Source organism: Salmo trutta, chromosome 12, assembly GCF_901001165.1.
Source record: "Salmo trutta chromosome 12, fSalTru1.1, whole genome shotgun sequence".
Classification (NCBI taxonomy): domain Eukaryota; kingdom Metazoa; phylum Chordata; class Actinopteri; order Salmoniformes; family Salmonidae; genus Salmo; species Salmo trutta.
Genome location: NC_042968.1, coordinates 20,388,527 through 20,406,593, shown reverse-complemented (window position 1 = coordinate 20,406,593; position 18,067 = coordinate 20,388,527). Strand labels below are relative to the sequence as shown.

At 46.9% G+C, this 18,067-nt stretch overlaps 1 protein-coding gene, 1 long non-coding RNA gene and 1 pseudogene across 2 annotated transcripts; 1 reads left to right on the top strand and 2 right to left on the bottom strand.

Annotated features, from left to right (window-relative positions):
- Positions 1 to 1,944: 1,944 nt before the first annotated feature.
- On the top strand, positions 1,945 to 5,753 carry LOC115203142 (creatine kinase U-type, mitochondrial-like; annotated as a pseudogene).
- Positions 5,754 to 6,101: 348 nt separating this feature from the next.
- LOC115204735 (stereocilin-like) lies at positions 6,102 to 17,573 on the bottom strand. Its single transcript, XM_029770450.1, has 24 exons — positions 16,565 to 17,573; positions 14,965 to 14,989; positions 14,197 to 14,782; positions 13,173 to 14,081; positions 13,025 to 13,087; positions 12,808 to 12,933; positions 12,543 to 12,700; positions 12,284 to 12,470; positions 12,074 to 12,189; positions 11,811 to 11,943; positions 11,430 to 11,612; positions 11,015 to 11,191; positions 9,572 to 9,654; positions 9,343 to 9,478; positions 8,917 to 9,089; positions 8,751 to 8,769; positions 8,263 to 8,431; positions 7,974 to 8,143; positions 7,711 to 7,866; positions 7,462 to 7,604; positions 7,127 to 7,275; positions 6,801 to 6,898; positions 6,527 to 6,674; positions 6,102 to 6,284 (listed from the first exon to the last, which is right to left on the bottom strand). The coding sequence occupies exons 1-24, from the start codon at positions 17,571 to 17,573 to the stop codon at positions 6,196 to 6,198; spliced, it is 5,205 nt and encodes a 1,734-aa protein (XP_029626310.1). The 3' UTR covers positions 6,102 to 6,195.
- On the bottom strand, positions 8,271 to 9,772 carry LOC115203141 (uncharacterized). The gene is made up of 4 exons (XR_003880117.1): positions 9,572 to 9,772; positions 9,343 to 9,478; positions 8,917 to 9,124; positions 8,271 to 8,431 (listed from the first exon to the last, which is right to left on the bottom strand). It is a non-coding gene; the product is annotated as an uncharacterized LOC115203141 (long non-coding RNA).
- Positions 17,574 to 18,067: the final 494 nt, after the last annotated feature.

The following is an 18,067-nucleotide window of genomic DNA, read 5'->3' as shown; positions in this document are numbered from 1 at the left end:
TCCGATTTGGTCCTGCCGTACATACCTACACGTACGCTACGGTCACAAGACGCAGGCCTCCTAATTGTCCCTAGAATTTCTAAGCAAACAGCTGGAGGCAGGGCTTTCTCCTATAGAGCTCCATTCTTATGGAATGGTCTGCCTACCCATGTGAGAGATGCAGACTCGGTCTCAACCTTTAAGTCTTTACTGAAGACTCATCTCTTCAGTGGGTCCTATGATTGAGTGTAGTCTGGCCCAGGAGTGTGAAGGTGAACGGAAAGGCTCTGGAGCAACGAACCGCCCTTGCTGTCTCTGCCTGGCCGGTTCCCCTCTCTCCACTGGGATTCTCTGCCTCTAACCCTATTACAGGGGCTGAGTCACTGGTTTATTGGTGTTCTTCCTTGCCATCCCTAGGAGGGGTGCGTCACTTGAGTGGGTTGAGTCACTGACGTGGTCTTCCTGTCTGGGTTGGCTCCCCCTTGGGTTGTGCCGTGGCGGAGATCTTTGTGGGCTATACTCGGCCTTGTCTCAGGATGGTAAGTTGGTGTTTGAAGATATCCCTCTAGTGGTGTGGGGGCTGTGCTTTGGCAAAGTGGGTGGGGTTATATCCTGCCTGTTTGGCCCTGTCTGGGGGGTATCATCGAATGGGGTCACAGTGTCTCCTGACCCCTCCTGTCTCAGCCTCCAGTATTTATGCTGCAGTAGTTTGTCGGGGGGCTAGGGTCAGTCTGTTCTATCTGGAGTATTTCTCCTGTCTTATCCGGTGTCCTGTGTCAATTTAAGTATACACACACTCTCTCTTTCTCTTTCTTTCTCTCTCAGAGGACCTGAGCCCTAGGACCATGCCTCAGGACTACCTGGCATGATGACTCCTTGTTGTCCCCAGTCCACCTGGCCGTGCTGCTGCTCCAGTTTCAACTGTTCTGCCTGCGGCTATGGAACACTGACCCGTTCACTGTGATTACCATTATTTGACCATGCTGGTCATTTATGAACATTTGAACATCTTGGCCATGTTCTCTTATAATCTCCACCCGGCACAGCCAGAAGAGGCCACCCCTCATAGCCTGGTTCCTCTCAAGGTTTCTTCCTAGGTTTTGGCCTTTCTAGGGAGTTTTTCCTAGCCACTGTGCTTCTACACATGCATTGCTTGCTGTTTGGGGTTTTAGGCTGGGTTTCTGTACAGCACTTTGATATATCAGTAAGAAGGGCTATATAAATACATTTGATTTGAGCAAACAACCCAACATTCGCTATCCGATGCCAACCAGTCTTGCTAGCTATCTAGGTTAGCAAACCAGCCTGCGTTATTGGATTAATACGTATAGCCATAGTCCTCCAGTCAAGAGGCTAGTTAGGTTATTTAAGGTATGTTGGCCTACCTACCATATGAATCTACTGATGGCGGGACAGTTGGCCTAATATATGACCTAAACACTCATCATAATGTGAAAAGGAAGCTTGCTAACATTACTGTAGACTTTCTGATATGTTATAGTGTTTGAGACAGTTGAATCCCTCATGAGAAAGTACTACGGAATTACTATACAAAACCTATGCTTATTGTAGAAGGTACTATGTAGGGACTTGTAGGGATTGTGTAGTGAATATGTAGGTCATGCACTAATCAAGATACACAAGTAGAGTTCAGTAGGAAAACCATAGTGTTTCAAGTAGTAATCATGTAGAGTTTTACAACTTGATGTTGTTAGTATAAATAAGTAGTCAAAACACTACAGCTTTACTACACAGGCTTTTCATTAGTAATCAGGTAGAGCTTTTACAACTTGATGTTGGTAGTAAATAAATATCACAACACTACAGCCAGACTACACTGGCTTTTCGCGATCGCAGAAGAAGACATAACAGGAAATATTTGGTTGTTGTTAGATAGCTACTGTTTTTGACAATCCCTAATGTAATCATCTTCCATCCTTCGTCATCCTGGCTTTTATAACCCTTATGCTGGTACCATCTGTAAATTATCTTTCCATCGTGATTTATGAATACGTTCATGTCGTTGTTTAGCCGTGTATTTAACTTTTATCCACATCAAAAAGATTGCTAGCCAAAACGGTTTTTGCCGTTGTCATAGAGATGTAATAGCTTTTAGCCTAGCTCTATGCTAGCACCATTGAAATGTAGCTACAGTATATAGCCTCGTGATACCTAATAAGTGCATTTGTATGCAAATGTGGGGTATTTTCATATTGGTATACTTACCCATTCGTCTTACCTCTTTTGACATGTTGCCAAGGAGGCCCTCGACATAAAAAGACTGGAGGCCGTTGTTGGTAAGATTAACATTGTTTATCAAATGTTTTTCTTTGTTGTTTTATGTGACCTATGTTAGCAGATGATTAATAATGGCATATAATTGGATTACCACACAATGCCTACATACTACTGCTGCATATCTTTATTTTCTAAAAGTTACGTGGTGCAGAAATGTGACTGCAACAAAAGAGGATCTGAAGATAGTTAAGTCAAAGACCTCAAAGGGTTTAACAAAAAAGTGTAAATATGTAATTAATGTAATAATAATAAAAAGTGCAATAACGTGCACTAGTCTAGTAGTGACAGTAGTGCTTTTGAATAGATAAACAGAAGTAAATGTTTTCAATAGTAATTCAAAAGGGTTTATGTAGGAAATGAAAAAGGATCAGGAGTAATTCAGTAGTGACACAACACACTCAGATGGCACTGGCAGTAGTAATTAAATAGGGATTGAATAGGCATACAGTAGTAATGTGTAGGCGTTGTGTAGTAATCCAATAGTGAACATGTGGGTATGCGTAGATTTTAAGTAGTAGATACCCAAAAGCTCAGTAGCTGCACAGTAGTCATTAAGGGAGATTTATGTAGTGATTTGAGTAGGAAATATGTAGTGTTCACCAGTAGTGAAACATCCCAATGTATCACTCATTACTACCGGTACTTAAATAACTACATAAATCACTACTGGTTTACTACACTACATAAATCACTACTGGTTTACTACACATCTCAATAGCAATCAAGTAGTAAAACCAGTAGGTTTAGTGTAGATCTTGAGTAGTAGGGATGAGTAGTAATTCAGTAGTACTTTTCATGAGGGATCAAGGGGACAGCAGCTAGTATCAGTAACACACTCTCCTCTCATGTTTCACAGGGAAAATGGCAAGCAGTTTCTTCAAGCTGTTGTCCTCTCGGAAGTGCAACATAGGAGTCCTGTCTCTTAGTGGAGTATGGTCATTTGCTACAGCAGGATTTTTTTTCTGAACAGAGAGCATGTCACCACAGGAGCTCAAATTAGGAGGCTGTACCCTGCCAGGTAATCCAGTTATCCCAGACAGACAGTGACAGAGCCCAGTGTCTACATTCTCCAACACCTATTCATTCGTTAAGGGTGTGCTATCATTGTACCCCCTTTTTGTCTGTACTTATTTCAATAGTGTTACCAACCTTCATTTTCTCTGAGTTCCCTGATTTACGCAAACACATCCACTGCAAGGCCAGTCACATCATAACTTCCCTCTATGCCAAGCTGTGTGCCTATGGACAATGTTATCCAGACAGGATTGGACAACCCTGGGCACCCCTTCATAAAGTATGTTGGCATGGTAGCCAGAGACGAGGAGTCCTATCGGGATGGATCACAACGGCCTGTGTGGTCTGCGTCTTTTCACAGTGAATTGGTATGCCTACTACCTATCTTGCTGGAACTTCAGTGTATTTTTTAAATCTAATGGCAGTCACTGTGAAATAGATATTCTAAAGCTACTACACATATTGGAGCGTCACCCATTCCTTATAAATGTGTTATACAGATAAAACCTAGATGAAAGGGGATCAACTGCAGCTTTTAATTCTGCCTTGAAGTGAGGGAAAGTGCTCTGCAGACTCTTAATAGCAGTCTCCCAATATTCCACCTTTTTGTGTGTAGAGAGGAGAAGTATTGAAAGGAAAGAATAACAGAAGCCCTTGCTTTGTGATCGCTGTTGGTTACGAAAGTTTCATTTATTTAAGGCCATACATTTATACACAATCTCTCCCCACAGACCTGGATGCCAGCAAGGTACAGAATGATGGGAATGTCCATGGATATAAGTATAGAAATGTCATTGCTTCAACCACCCAGTTGACTTGGTACCAGACCTACATATCTACATTCTAAACTGTTTAAGTTAGCCAGTACTTACCATAGTCCGGGCAGGTCAGTTTGATGAGCGCTACGTGTCAATGTCACATGGACGTGTCTGAGCATCTGAGCCTGCCCTCTGCCTGTTGCTGGGCGGAGTGCCGGGAGGTGGAGCTGGTGGTGGACACCCTCAACAGCCTGCAAGGGGAACTCAAGGGACAGTACAGATGACTGACCAGGAGCAGCAGCTGCTCATTGATGTGAGGAAAACACAGTCTGCACCACACACTGCGTTGGAAAATTGTTTTTATTTGTTTAATTTCCTTATTCTATCACAGATGCATAACACTTGTTTTTGGAGTTCACAGGATCACTTCCTGTTTGATATACCAGTGTCCCCGATCTTGACCTGTGCAGGAATGGCCAGGGATTGGCCAGATGCACAGGGCATTTGGTAAGTATAATGGTTTGATAAAAGCAGAACTCTAAAATCAAATCAAATGTATTTATATAGCCCTTCTTACATCAGCTGATATCTCAAAGTGCTGTACAGAAACCCAGCCTAAAACCCCAAACAGCAAGCAATGCAGGTGTAGAAGCACGGTGGCTAGGAAAAACTCCCTAAAACCAAACAATAGAAAGCATTTTAGAAGCGCTGAAACCTATGGAGATAACCCGTTGGTCTGGAAAGGCACAACAACCAGGAGAACTTCCTGTTGTGGATCAACGAGGAGGACCACACCCGGGTCATCTAGATGGAGAAGGGCAGCGACATGAAGAGGATGTTTGAGAGGTTCTATAGGGGACTCGAGGTGAGCCCAGCAGAATCAGTGATTGGATTCATTGCCTACACCCACACGTTAACTGTCTTAAATGACAAACCTTTCATACTTTGTCTTTTTATGAGCTGTTGTTGTCATCACCACCAGGTGGAGAGGTTGATCATGGAGAATGGGAGGGAGTTCATGTGGAGTGAGAGGCTGGGTTACATCCTCACCTGCCCCTCCAACCTGGGCACTGGACTCAGGGCAACCTGCCTCGTCTCAGCAAGGTCTGGCCCTTACCACCTCACTCACCTATGGGTTGACACATGAACAGTCGTATGAAGAAACTGTGCTCAGGGGATCCCTGTGCTGAGCTGTCCTTCTCAAATTCCAGGATCCTAAGTTCTCTGTTTGTTTTTCTGTAGTTTTTTTACTGGGATGCTCGTTTTCAGAAGATGCTGGACAACCTGCTTCTGCAGAAGCGAGGTACGGGCGGTGTGGATGCCGCAGCTGTGGGAACAACCTTTGACATCTCTAACCTGGCCAGACTGGGTGAGTCAGAGGTAAGACACTGCATCACTACACCACAGAATAGAATGCACAAGTGACAATCATAATATTCAGCTTTAATAGGCAGTTGTAGAGTGTTGAAAGAGAATGCTATGTGTGTTTGTGTGTTGTATATAGGTCCAGCTGGTTCAGAATGTGATTGATGGGGTTAAATACCTGATTGCGTGTGAGAAGAGACTGGAGCGAGATCAGGATATCCAAATCCCTGCACCCATCTCACAGTTCAGGTAGAGAGAGACTGGCCTTGCAGATGCCCCGACTTGCGATTTTACATTGACAAACAATATACTTCAATAAAGCTATATAAATCCAAATCATTAACTGTGGTCCTCCAAATACTTTACCTGAATAGCAGCTATAAACTCTTCAGCTATATATCAATACATTCAAATTAAACTTAGGGATCGACCGGTATTTGTCGTGTACTATATAAAATGAGGTGCTTGCCGTCACCATATTGCATCTAATCCTCTGAATTGTGTCCTACTGCCCTATTTTCCCGAGAGGTGCTTTTATATCGAATTTAATGAGTGCCTTCCTCACTGTAACCACAGTAACAGAGTAGCATACTCCCAAACATACAGACATCAGAATTATGCATACAGAGTATGTCAGGCATTAGAATAGCATGAGGTGAAGGGTTCATTCCAGGATACAAATGGAACACAGTTCAAAATGTTTGGTTTATTTTTAAGTACAAATGTTACAATTTGATAAAAGGTCAAAGAACAAATAAATACAAATGGGTTACTGTGTGTTTTACGGAAGTTGCCATAACATACAGCATAGAGACAATAAGCACACAGTGAGGCTGTCAGCTGACCGTGTTGCCGGGGCCACATTCCTCCCTGTGGACGCAAACAAAACACATCATACCACACAGTGATATCACTACCACATAGTTACTGTTAAACATGACATTATGATGATATTGGTATGCTATTACAGACAAATAACATAAATCATTGAACAACACCCATCAATAAGACCAACAAGTTCTTTCTCTCTTTCTCATAAGATGATCTTTATCCATGTCCCTGAACCTTTGAATCCTTACCCCCCTGTGAATCCTACCCCTGTGAATCCTTACCCCTGTGCTCTAGCAGGACATCCCCCTCGTACTGCGCCAGGCCCAAGGCATGTCTCTGCCCACTGTTCAGCTCTGCCCACTGCTTCTCTGTGACCACCCATGCCTGCTCCACATTCAGCCATGACAACTGGACCGCACTGAATACCACCTGACAGACACACACACACATCGTGCATCAACTAACAAAATGGGATGTGGTTTGGAGAGCATTATGTAAACAGCATTATCCAAATCAGCTCTTAAGTATCCTGAGGTGAACCAGAGAGAGACTCACAGCCATCTTTATGGGGGGAATCAGGGCGATAGCGTCGGGGATGAGCCCCTCCACCTTCTCCTGTACCAGAGCAGACAGAACCATGTCCTCCAGACCCGCTGGACAGAGAGAGGGAGGGAGAGAGGGAGAGAGGGAGAGAGAGAGAGAGGGAGAGAGAGAGGGAGGGAGGGAGGGAGAGAGGACTCATGTAATGAGTGTGCGTGCGAGGGGTGGATTCACCGGTCACTACTAACTAACTATTCCTTAGATTTAAGGATCAAATATACTGAATATACAACAATAAAGCTTTCTGAGTTTAAACCCCTGCCTCATTTGAACAGCTGTACCTGCTAGTGTGCCGATCTCAGTGAAGACCTCTGGGCCCCAGGTACTGACGGGGCCAAAGACCTGAGGACTGGAGAGACGGGCGGTCAGAGCCTCCATTTGCTGCTCTGAACACGGCAGGGCCAGCTTCCTCAGGAACAGAGCAGCCATGCTGTCAGTCATATAGCAGGAGGACTCATTAGGACTGAGTTGATGGAAGCATTATCACCAAGTGGAATCAGACAGCAAAAAATGACATTTTTGCCTTTTGCACTATAGGCTGAGCTTTATTCACAAGGTATGTGATCTAATATTTATGTGGTTAAAATAAAGTGTGTATTTCTAATACATGACTGACCTGAGGTTGTAGGGGTCCAGTCTGTTGATCTCTGACGGTGTGAAACCACAGAGCAGGTGTCCTAGAGAAGCCACTTCTACAGCTCCGAGCTGCTCCACCTTCAACTTCCCCTTCCGCATCACACCAACAACTGCTGCTCTCATCTGAAACGAGACACAGGGTTGGAGAGTCAAACAACCTACACCAGGAGTGGGCAACCTCCACACTACAAATATCACACGTGAGATTGGAATATGGGAGCCTCGTCACCTTTTTTGGGCTCCAGTCGGTCAGAGTCCCCAGGTAGGCCAGGACACCCAGGTCAGTCAGGTTAGTGTCCTGGAGCTCTCTCTCCCCCAGCTCAGTGACCAGACAGCTGAGCCCCAGGACCTGCTCTGGCCTCAGGCCTCTAACTGGACTGTAGGCCTGGAGGAGGGTGAAGGATAGTGCACAAGATACACAACACATTTCCACTGTCAATCTTTAGCAGGCAGTGATGAAAACCAAAACGTCTCCGATGTTCTGAAATTAACCTGCCTGAGCTTTACCCACAGTGCTCTGCGCCGCTCAGGGCTCAGTGAAGCGTCCTGACCTATGACCTCCACGCACTGCCTCAACTCCTCCTCCGCCATCCGGCTCAGCTGATTGGCTGTCCATGCTGAGGGGAAGGTGCCTCTTATGTCGCCACAGCTTGGGACTGGCACTGGATAGATGACATGAGACCGTAATGAGTTTAGAACCACAATGCATTATCATCAAGCTTTCCCTTCAGAGCTAGTGGGTATGATACATTTGTGATATAGAGAGTGGATCAATGATGACCTTTTCTCCTGCTCTGTGCTCTGACGACCCCTCGTATGAGGCTGTGGATCCTCTCTCTCTGGCCCTGCTGGTCCACACACTGGGACACACAGGCCTGACCCACATCACTGTTCTCCCAGCGCCACTGACCTGCCAGAACCACCTCCACCGTGTCTGCACTCAGCACCACCTGATATATGGTAGTAAAACACACACTTAGCACATCCTGCTAAAAGTACACGCATACAGTATTGCAGGGCTTTATTTGTCATCACCCAATGATAAAGTGATAGTCATTATAAAGGCACTTGATGTTTCGCCCAATGGAGCCCTCACCACGGGGGGGAAATTTAAAATAAAAAAAAAAGTATGAAATGTATGCATTCACTACTGTAAGTCGCTCTGGATAAGAGAGTCTGCTAAATGACTAAAATGTAAATGTAAAATGAGTTGATCTGTTTTGGAGAGAGAGTAAAAAACAGTCTGCCAACAAGCTCCACATCCCCAACCGTCCAGGCCGATGCCTCTCTACAATAAACACACACACACACCAGCGTTCTGTTATAAATGCATACATGACAGATACCCACAAGCCCTGTGCTGCCATAACCAGCTCACAACCACCCCAGGCCTCCCACTCTGCCATCTTCTAAAAGAGACCCAGCTGTCTCTCACCCCAGCAGGTCTCTCCCAGTAAGCAGAGCAGCCATGTCCTTCAGGGTGTCCCAGGGCAGGCAGTACCCCCTCAGCTCATCCAGCCGCAGCCCCAGGGCCCCTCTGTCCACCAGCCCCAGGGTGTCCCTGTCCAGGAAGGGCAACAGGGGCCCCAGGAGGTCCAAAGAGGCCCCCTGAGCTCCCCCTCAGCCAGGCCCTGAGAGGTGCCCTGGGTGGACACACCAGAACACAGTTACTACGGTATAATTACTGCAGGTACTACAGTATAATGACTACAGCTGACAACAAAGCACAATCCGTTTAGCTGATTATTAAGTATTGTAATGCCATGCATTCCAACCCTGAATCATTTGGATGAATTGATCAATGTGTATGTTTTATTAATCAGGAGGATTTCGTGCTAATAGTATAATAGTCTCTCCTCACCAGCACAGTGATGGCCTTTTCTGCTAAGGCCATCTGCTTATGACGGGGTAGCTTGAGGAAGTCCACAAAGTGCTGCTGAATGTGAGCCAGGATGGCTGTCAGTGAAGTATTAGACAGGCTCTCAATCAGGTTCACCCTGGGACAGCAGAAATAACCAGATTGGTCTTGTATAGAGAGATTAAATGTTGGGCCATTTATACAATATATTTTGGAGTGAATGATATCGTACGGTAATTCTGCAGCAATCCAGGGACTTATACCATCCAGGTCTTCCTCTGGTCTTTTCCGCAGCTCCTCTACAACGCATTTCCTCTGGTAACAAAGCACAAAACATCTGAACAAACAAGTATGAAATAGGAAGCTCTGAATAATTCCATGAATACTTTTCTTGACAGAAATATGTATCTAAATATAGATAAAGGAAGGAGTGAGAGAGAAGGGGAGGAGGACATGAGGGATACCATGTGGGTAGCTTGTGGTTCCTCACCAGAGCTGGTCTCACCCCTCCTGGCAACTCACTGACAAACTGAAGCAACTCTGAAAAATCAGTTTCATTGGTCCAAAGCTTTAGCCAATCACAGCTCATTCCACCAGCAATATAACCCAAGTCCCTAAAGACCAAATAGATGATTGGATGAATAATTTGTATCTGGAAGATTGCATTTGTAATCCAGGTGAGGGAAACCGAATAAAACTGGGCACTGACTGAGTCTCTAGTTTTGTCATGTAATGATTTGCATGAATATCACATGATATTCAATAACACAGCACATACCCATGACACCTAATAACATTTGACTTACTCTACAGTTTCTCTGGTAATGATTTCAGATTGATGGGTCCTCTTGAAAAGGAGTTGAGCCTATATTATTCAGAAAGACACAGTGTGTGTGTGAGAGAAAACAGGTGGTGAAAGGAATCTAATCTATTTAAGGTAGGCATTACTAATTTATATTCCCCCTCTTGACTATTGTACTACATCCAAACCAATTTGCTTGATGACGGCTGAGGCGTATGGAGCATTAATATCCTGAATGGCTCATCTGAAGCATATCCAATGATTTGCAGATGAATGGGAGCCCAGGCCCACACTGGCAGCATGGCTTTCCCTCTAGAGCAACAACAGTAATGATGCTATACCATAGCCAAAGGAGTGGGTGTTTATGTAGTGTTGTCTGTTCAGACGGAGCATAGTGGAGATGGATGTGCACCTGTTGGGGGGACCAGGGCAGGTCTCTGTACAGGCTCATATCTCTCAGGAATGTCTCTCCATCCAGAACCTCTATCAGCTCCCTCAGGGGCACAAACGGCAGGAGACATTGGAGCTGCACTGTGAAGTTCCTTGAGTTGCTGGCTAAAGCCTTTTTTTTTAAAAAGCAAAGGAATAAATAATTGAATATGTGCCTGAGTAATGGTAATAGGTTAAGTACTGTACTTATGGAATTACTTCCAGGTAAATTCACAATTGACTAGTGGTTTAGGCGTATAAGGTAGTTCATGATTGACAGCATAATTGGTTGGTTAGCATTTAAATTCCACCATCTCTTTACTGTGTCATCATCTGCTCTGTGTGGTAAGAAAGACAATGCAGAGCCACTGGAAATGATGAATAAAGAACAGTTTGGCAGAGAGGAGAAAGTAATCTCCCCACCGAGAAACAAGAGCACCATACCTCCTGCAGTGCCCTGTGGAGCATGGCTCTATGGGCAGGCTTCAGGTCAGCCAGTAGAGTGCTCCAGCACTGGCAGTGAGTGGTTCCACTGATCTCGGACCAGTGTATGCCTCTGAGCACAGCAGGGGACAGGCCAGGCAGTAAGGGCTTCAGCCTGCACAGTGTATCCATGGTGAGCTGACAAGGAGAGGATCACCATGGAAATATGGCCTTGTAAGAATGCACAACAAGCTGTGTAGATTAAAACATAACTGAAGAGATCACTAATAAGCCTTTACTTACATTTGTGTCTTGTAAAATTTTGGATAATATCTGGAACGCCTGGGGGAAGTTAAAAACAACATGTAATGTTCGCTCAGCAGAAAACAACATACCGGTAGATTCAGTGTGTAGGCATAGTCCATGCAGTGCTGACCTGTGCTGGGGCGAAGCTGGGCAGGCCTGGGTGTGTTAGCAGGTCCAAGAGCTGTAGTGAGGGCAGTGACTGCAGGAAGGAAGCCCCTAGCTGGGGCAGTAGGCCCCTGAGGGTGGCCAGTGCTGGAGGAGGTAGAGTGCTGGCGTTCAGAGGCTGCACTGCCTGGACCAGCCAGAGGGACAGCTGAACATGGCAAGAGCAGGATCAAGTGTCAGAGCCCCTCACAAATGATATGGACTGTATACATATACAAATGGCAATACTGATATTTTTACTGATATCCTAACAGGTGTGTTGGAGGAAAAAATTGTCATGCAGCCACAAAATGAACTTGGAACCTTTGGAGTGCATCCCAATTTTTTACATGCAATTCTCTCTCACCCTGCCTGAAGCACTGATGAGTCCCTCAGACACACAGAGAGCTAGCTGCTGCCAAAGAGCAGAGGACACAGGGGAAGCCAGCAGAAACGGACGCAGCTCCTCTGGTTTCAGGTAACAAACCAGAACTCCCAGCCTGTTGAGAAATAATGCCCTCGTCTCTCTGGTCTAATACTCTGGTAACTGCACAAAGGGACACTGTGGCTCTGGTCAGAACTAGAGCACTATATGCGGAATAGGTTACAACTTGAGACAAAAGACCCTACCTTGATATGTTATCACTGGTGAAGTTCTTTTTTTTAATGAATAGAGTCCGTAGAACATGGCGACCCCTTGTTCCATCCAGACTGGTGTTTCCCAGAAACTCCACCAGTGGACTCAGCTTAAGGAGGAACATGATGACAGAGTAATGCCAATACAGTACACATTACTTCATGAAAATATCTGTAGAGTAGGTAAGGAATGAGATGTCTAACCTGGTCTGATGTCAGCTGCTGAAATTGGCTGACTGGGAGGTGTGGGAGTAGTGGGAGGATGGAGCTGAGGAAGTACGGTGGCCAGGAAGGGACATCTCCCACCACACTGGACTGCAGGAGCCTCTTCACAAACGCCTGTTTCTGTGGAGACTTCATCTCTGTGCTGTGGTCACGGATCGCCATCAACCTATGATATAACACAGAACCAGTCAACCTTTGACCTTTGGCTTAAAATGGCAGCTCAGGCCTAGTAACTCACACGCTGGTGTTGACCATCAGGGAGGTGGGGAAGCTCATGATGTCAGAGACGGACATGAAAGGTATAAACTGTGATAGGTCGACGAAGAGGTCAGGGGTCACACGAGGGAACTTGTGGATGAAGCCGGACGTCATGGTCTCCATGGCCTGCAGTTCTCTCTGCGAAGACTGGGGGAGACAGTGGTCTTTATTGACAGTACTAGTAACTTAGTAACATCCCTACTTTCCAGCATCCATTGCTAAACTGAGAGTGTTTGAGGACAAACCTGAGTGGTCTCTACGTGCAGCTGGTCCCAGCTCTGGTGCATGTGAGACAGAAACCTCTTCACTGCATCTTTCTCTGCTGACATCACCAGTGTGCGGATACTCTCCCTGGGCATTTGGAGGTACTCCTGGAGAGAAAACAATGTTCACCTTAATACAGGTAACCAGTCAATCTGCATCTAAGATCTCAACTAACCGTTTTATAAAGGTGTACAGTACCTGCATTAGGACTCTGAGGGCAGAGGAGTTGTCCTCTCTCTCAATGAGGTCCCATAATACAGGCTGTCAGGACAGAGGAGGCATTCACATTACCTTCATGTGTCTATGTTTGTGTGTATGTGTTCTGTGTATAAGGTATGTGGCTTACACTGAAGCAGCTGAGCAGGTCCTCTTTGAGAGCTGCGCTCTGCTCCCTGCGCAGGAACAAGCCCACGGTTTGGAGCACGCTCAGTGAGGCATCGGGACGCAGAGTCGCCCAGAATGAGGCGTTGTCAAGGAGACTGGAGAGGAGGATGGCCTGACCCAGGCCCTGCCTCACCTCCCCCTCCCCCTCATCCAGCCCCGCCGAGAACCCCACCACAAAGTCCAGTACCCTCAGCACATACCCCACAGCCCCCACCCAGCCTCCTCGCTCACCCCCATCCACCTCACACACACTCAGCCTGTGCAGTGCCTCCACCAGCAGCGGAGCAGGACTCACACACAGCTGTGATTTGTCAAAGTCGTACGGCGCCGGGAGCATGTCAAAGAACCACTGGAGGAAGCACTTCCTGTCCTCCTGTTCTACATCCAAGTCAATGCAAAGGTCAGAGAGCTGAGGATAGGCTGGGAGTAGCAGGCGGTAGAGGGTGGCATTGCTACAAACGTACTCCCTCAGCCCCTCTGTACTGCCACAGAGCTCCAGTAGGGTGGCGTTGGTGAAATGCTGCAGGCTCCACTTCCTGTAGTTACATGTGTCTTCTATGGATTCAGGGTGGGAGGAGTTGTGGAGTCTGGAGCAGTACTCTGCAGCCCAGCTGCCCTCCGGAATGGATGTGTGGGAGGGATGGGCCTCAGGGGACTCGCTGCCACACAGGGCTGAGACCAGAGCAGAAATATTAGGCAGGAAGCAGCGTCTGAAGTCCTGGGCGCTGAGGGACCTGGTGCCCAGCTGGGCCAGGCAGGCTTTGTCAGGCCCTGGGCTGTCCCCGCCCTCCACCACCTCCCCTGACAGCTGCACACACAGGTCACCTATACTGGACTGGTTGAAGTAGTGGTAGTCCTTCATCTCTGCAGCCTGCAAACATCACAGGCAGAATGTAGTTAGACATTGTGGAGAAGTTAAAAAAGTGAGTTGGGAACCCAACCCAACTCTTTTGCATTCAGTAGTGGGGTTTGATCATGGACTGTACCTGGTGTGCTCGCTGCAGCCAAAAGGAGGAGTTGGCACACACAGTATTGTTGAACTGGTGGGTGAAGAACTCACTGCAGACGTGGACCCACAAGAAGTCATCCTCGGCTGCAGACAGGTACCAGGCAGCGTCAGAACACGTGGCGTGTAGGTCGGGTCCCACCTGACCAACCTCCGGGTCCACAGACCCATCGTCCCCGTCAAATAGGTTACAGTAGAGGAACACAGTGAAGTTGAACACACCTGTAAGGCCTGGGATAGAGGCGTTGCATGCTGCTTCCAGGATCTCTGCTGAGGCAAAGTACCCCATCTCTCTCAGGTGGCTGTGGCCAACTTCTACTGCCTCAGACTGGGGCTTGAGGAGACGGGAACGGCGGGGTACTGGGGTTGAGCTGTGTGGTTGTTTCTGTTTGGGCGCCCTGCGGGGTGACAGGGCTGGTCTAGGGCGAGAGGGGTGTGATGGGGTTCTGGGGTCCCCTGTCTCACCCTCTATTGAGGGGCAAGAGAGGAAGGGAGGGGTGCTGGGAGGGCCCTGCGAGTTGAAGCCCAGAGCCTGAGCATTCCACGTGACATTATGTCTGATCCCCCTACAAGTCACGGACAAGGGGAGAGAGTATGGTAAACTATGGTACGACAAACAACATATATTTTCTATTAACCTCATATTCTTTGTGAGGGAAAATGATCAAATGAAACCATCATGATGTATGATATGTTTGTCCATACTGTAGATTATATTATAATCTTAGTTTTTTTCTCGATTACTTACCATAAGATTAGCTGTCTCAGGTCACCTTTGCAAAGATGGATAAAAGGGACTTTAATGGAAAATCACAGACAGTGTAAGAGAGCTACTGAATATTATGTAGATCAATGGTGGAAAAAGCGACTTGCACCATACAATCGGGCCTGATGTAACAGCATAGCTGGGCTCACAATGCCCAGGAGATAGTGTTACTGGCATCAATGAGAGGGCAAAGAGATTAGCCAGGGCATGGGATGCAGGGTAACACCGATCCTCTCAATGACTAACATGGCCATTATGATTTTAAAGCAGTGTCAGTCCAAACACTCTCATGTGTCATGTGTTTCACTCTAAATCATTCATGACTAATGAGTAAGAGCTGTTTGAGACATATTATCAGCTTAATATGAATGGAAATGAAATTCAAGAGACTTTGAACAACATGTATGACCCATCTCTGACATGTGTTTTATAAGAACAGTAACAGTAAGAGTATGTATACTGAACAAAGATATAAATGCAACATGTTAAGTGTTGGTCCCATTTTTCATGAGCTGAAATAAAAGATCCCAGAAATGTTCCATACACACAAAAAGCTTATTTCTCTCAAATGTTGTGCACAAATTTCTTTACATCCCTGTTAGTGAGCATTTCTCCTTTGCCAAAATAATCCATCCACCTGGACAGATGTCATATCAAGAAGCTTATTAAACAGCATGATCATTAATTACACAGGCGCACCTTGTGCTGGGAACAATAAAATGTGCAGTTTTGTCACACAGCACAATGCCACAGATTGCCACTGAGCTGCCTCTCAATGCCACTTTTGAGGGAGTGTGCAATTGGCATGCTGACTGCAGGAATATCAACAGAGCTGTTTCCAGATATTTGAATGTTAATTTCTCTACCATAAGCCGCCTCCAACATCGTTTTAGAGAATTTGGCAGAACATCCTGAGTAGCGCAGCTGTCTAAAGCACTGCATCTCAGTGCAAGAGGTGTCACTACAGTCCCTGGTTCGAATCCAGGCTGTATCACATCTGGCCGTGATTGGGAGTCCCGTAGGGTGGTGCACAATTGGCCCAGCGTCGTCTGTGGTAGGCTGTCATTGTAAATAAGTATTTGTTCTTAACTGACTTGCCTAGTTAAATAAAGGTTCAATTAAATCCAACCGGGCCTGGCTCCCAGTACGGAGAAAAAAATTATGAAATGTATGCATTCACTACTGTAAGTCGCTCTGGATAAGAGCGTCTGCTAAATGACTAAAATGTAAAATGTAAAAAAATGTGTGTGGGCCTATGCCCGCCAATGGCTGTGCCCCTGCCCAGTAATGTGAAATCCATAGATTATGGCCCAATGAATTTATTTCAATTGACTGATTGCATTCAATGAAGTGTAACTCAGTAAAATCTTTGAAATTGTTGCATGTTGAGTTTATATTTTTGTTTAGTATAGCTAGCCACCAGGGTTGAGGCACAATTCCAGTTGAATTCAGTGAAATAACAAAATCCTCAAGGAAAATAGGAACATTGAATTTAATTGAATTTCAGCTCATCCACTGAATTGACTAAATTGAAATGGAACTGACCCCAACCTTTTGGTGATGGGGAGCATCATGGACTCACCTACGGAGCATCTGCCCTTATGTTTGGGCTGTGGCACGTCCACCACGCTGCTGACATCATCAAGCAGCGCCATGGTAACACGGGACACCTTTCTCCTCAGGTTGCCGTACACTGAGCTGCCCACCCTGTGCAAGAATCCCCTTCTGAGGCTGTCCAATCCCTGCAGCAGGGCAGGGTTTTGCTCTGCCAGCTGCCTCGCCCTCTGCTCCCCATCGGAGCGTGATAAAGCCTGCAGGAGCAGCGTCTGAAGGGAGTCCAGGTCTCCCCCCATGTCCCTTCTGTCCCCAATGTCCCCTTGAGTGGCATTCCCAGACAACCCCTCCTCTCTCAGGGCCTTGGGGGGCATGCTGAAGGGTTTCAGGCGCCCAAAAGCAGCTGAGCCCCCTCTCTGGTCGGCCCCCATCCCCGCAGGGTGCAGGTTCACCACGGGCTTCCAGTTGCGTGTCTCCATGAAGCGGAGGAACTGTGTTAGCCAGCTGACACTGAAGGCACATTCACCTCGGCCCCTCAGGGCACAGATGAAGCCCTGCAGCCCGGCGCTGGCCTGGCCATAGGTCCCGCTGACCAGCGCCTGCAGGGCCACCTCCAGCAGGGCACTCACTGTCCTCCAGTTCTGGGACAGGAAGTCAAGCAGGGGCTTGTGGGGTTGCCGCTCAGACAGGGACATAAGGCTCTGCAGAAGCCCCAGCAGGCCGTCCCAGTGAGAGCTGCCTCTCAGGGACAGGAACCAGTCCTGGAGTCTGACGCTGGGCCTGGGGGGCTCCCGGCTGTCCCACTGGCTCAGCGCAGCACCCCCCTCTGACTGGATAAAGGACTGCAATACCTTCTCCCACAGTTGTTCCTCGTCAGAGACAAGCTGTCGTTCCTCCAGCTCAGCACCCATCTCCTGGAGGTACATGGAGATATTGTAGAGGAAGCCTGACAGACGGTGCCTGTCCACAGGCTTCTGGAGGGAGGGGACGCCCATGCTCTTACTGGACAGGAGGCCCAGGGTCTTCAGACTTCCCATGATGCTCCTCACCACGCTGTGGACCTGCTGGTCTTGGGTTCTCTCCGGGGAGGCAGGCTCTTTGCTAGGATACCACCACCCTCCTTTACGCAATATTGATTCTAACTCCTTGAAAATGGGCTCTCTTTGGTCCTCTTTTTTACTTGCTGGAAGTGATGTTGAAAAGCCATATTTTGAGCATGATACAGCAAACATGATTAATATCAAGGCACCATCACACCATTACACTACATCATAACAAGAAATTGTAAGATACAGTCTCCTCACCTGAACTCTTGGTGGATGTATTTCTCAGTAAAACAACCAACAATGTGATGCGCATGACCCTAAACACTACCATCTTCTCTACCACCTCCAAGCCAGTGCTGATGATGTCACAGTGATGTCACGTCTGTGGCCTAAGTCTGAGTGATGTCATATCCCTGAGTTTGGACTGCATCCCCTGTTACAGCCTTCCTCTGGTAATGGGTTGGGGTCAGTGGGGTGGACACAGG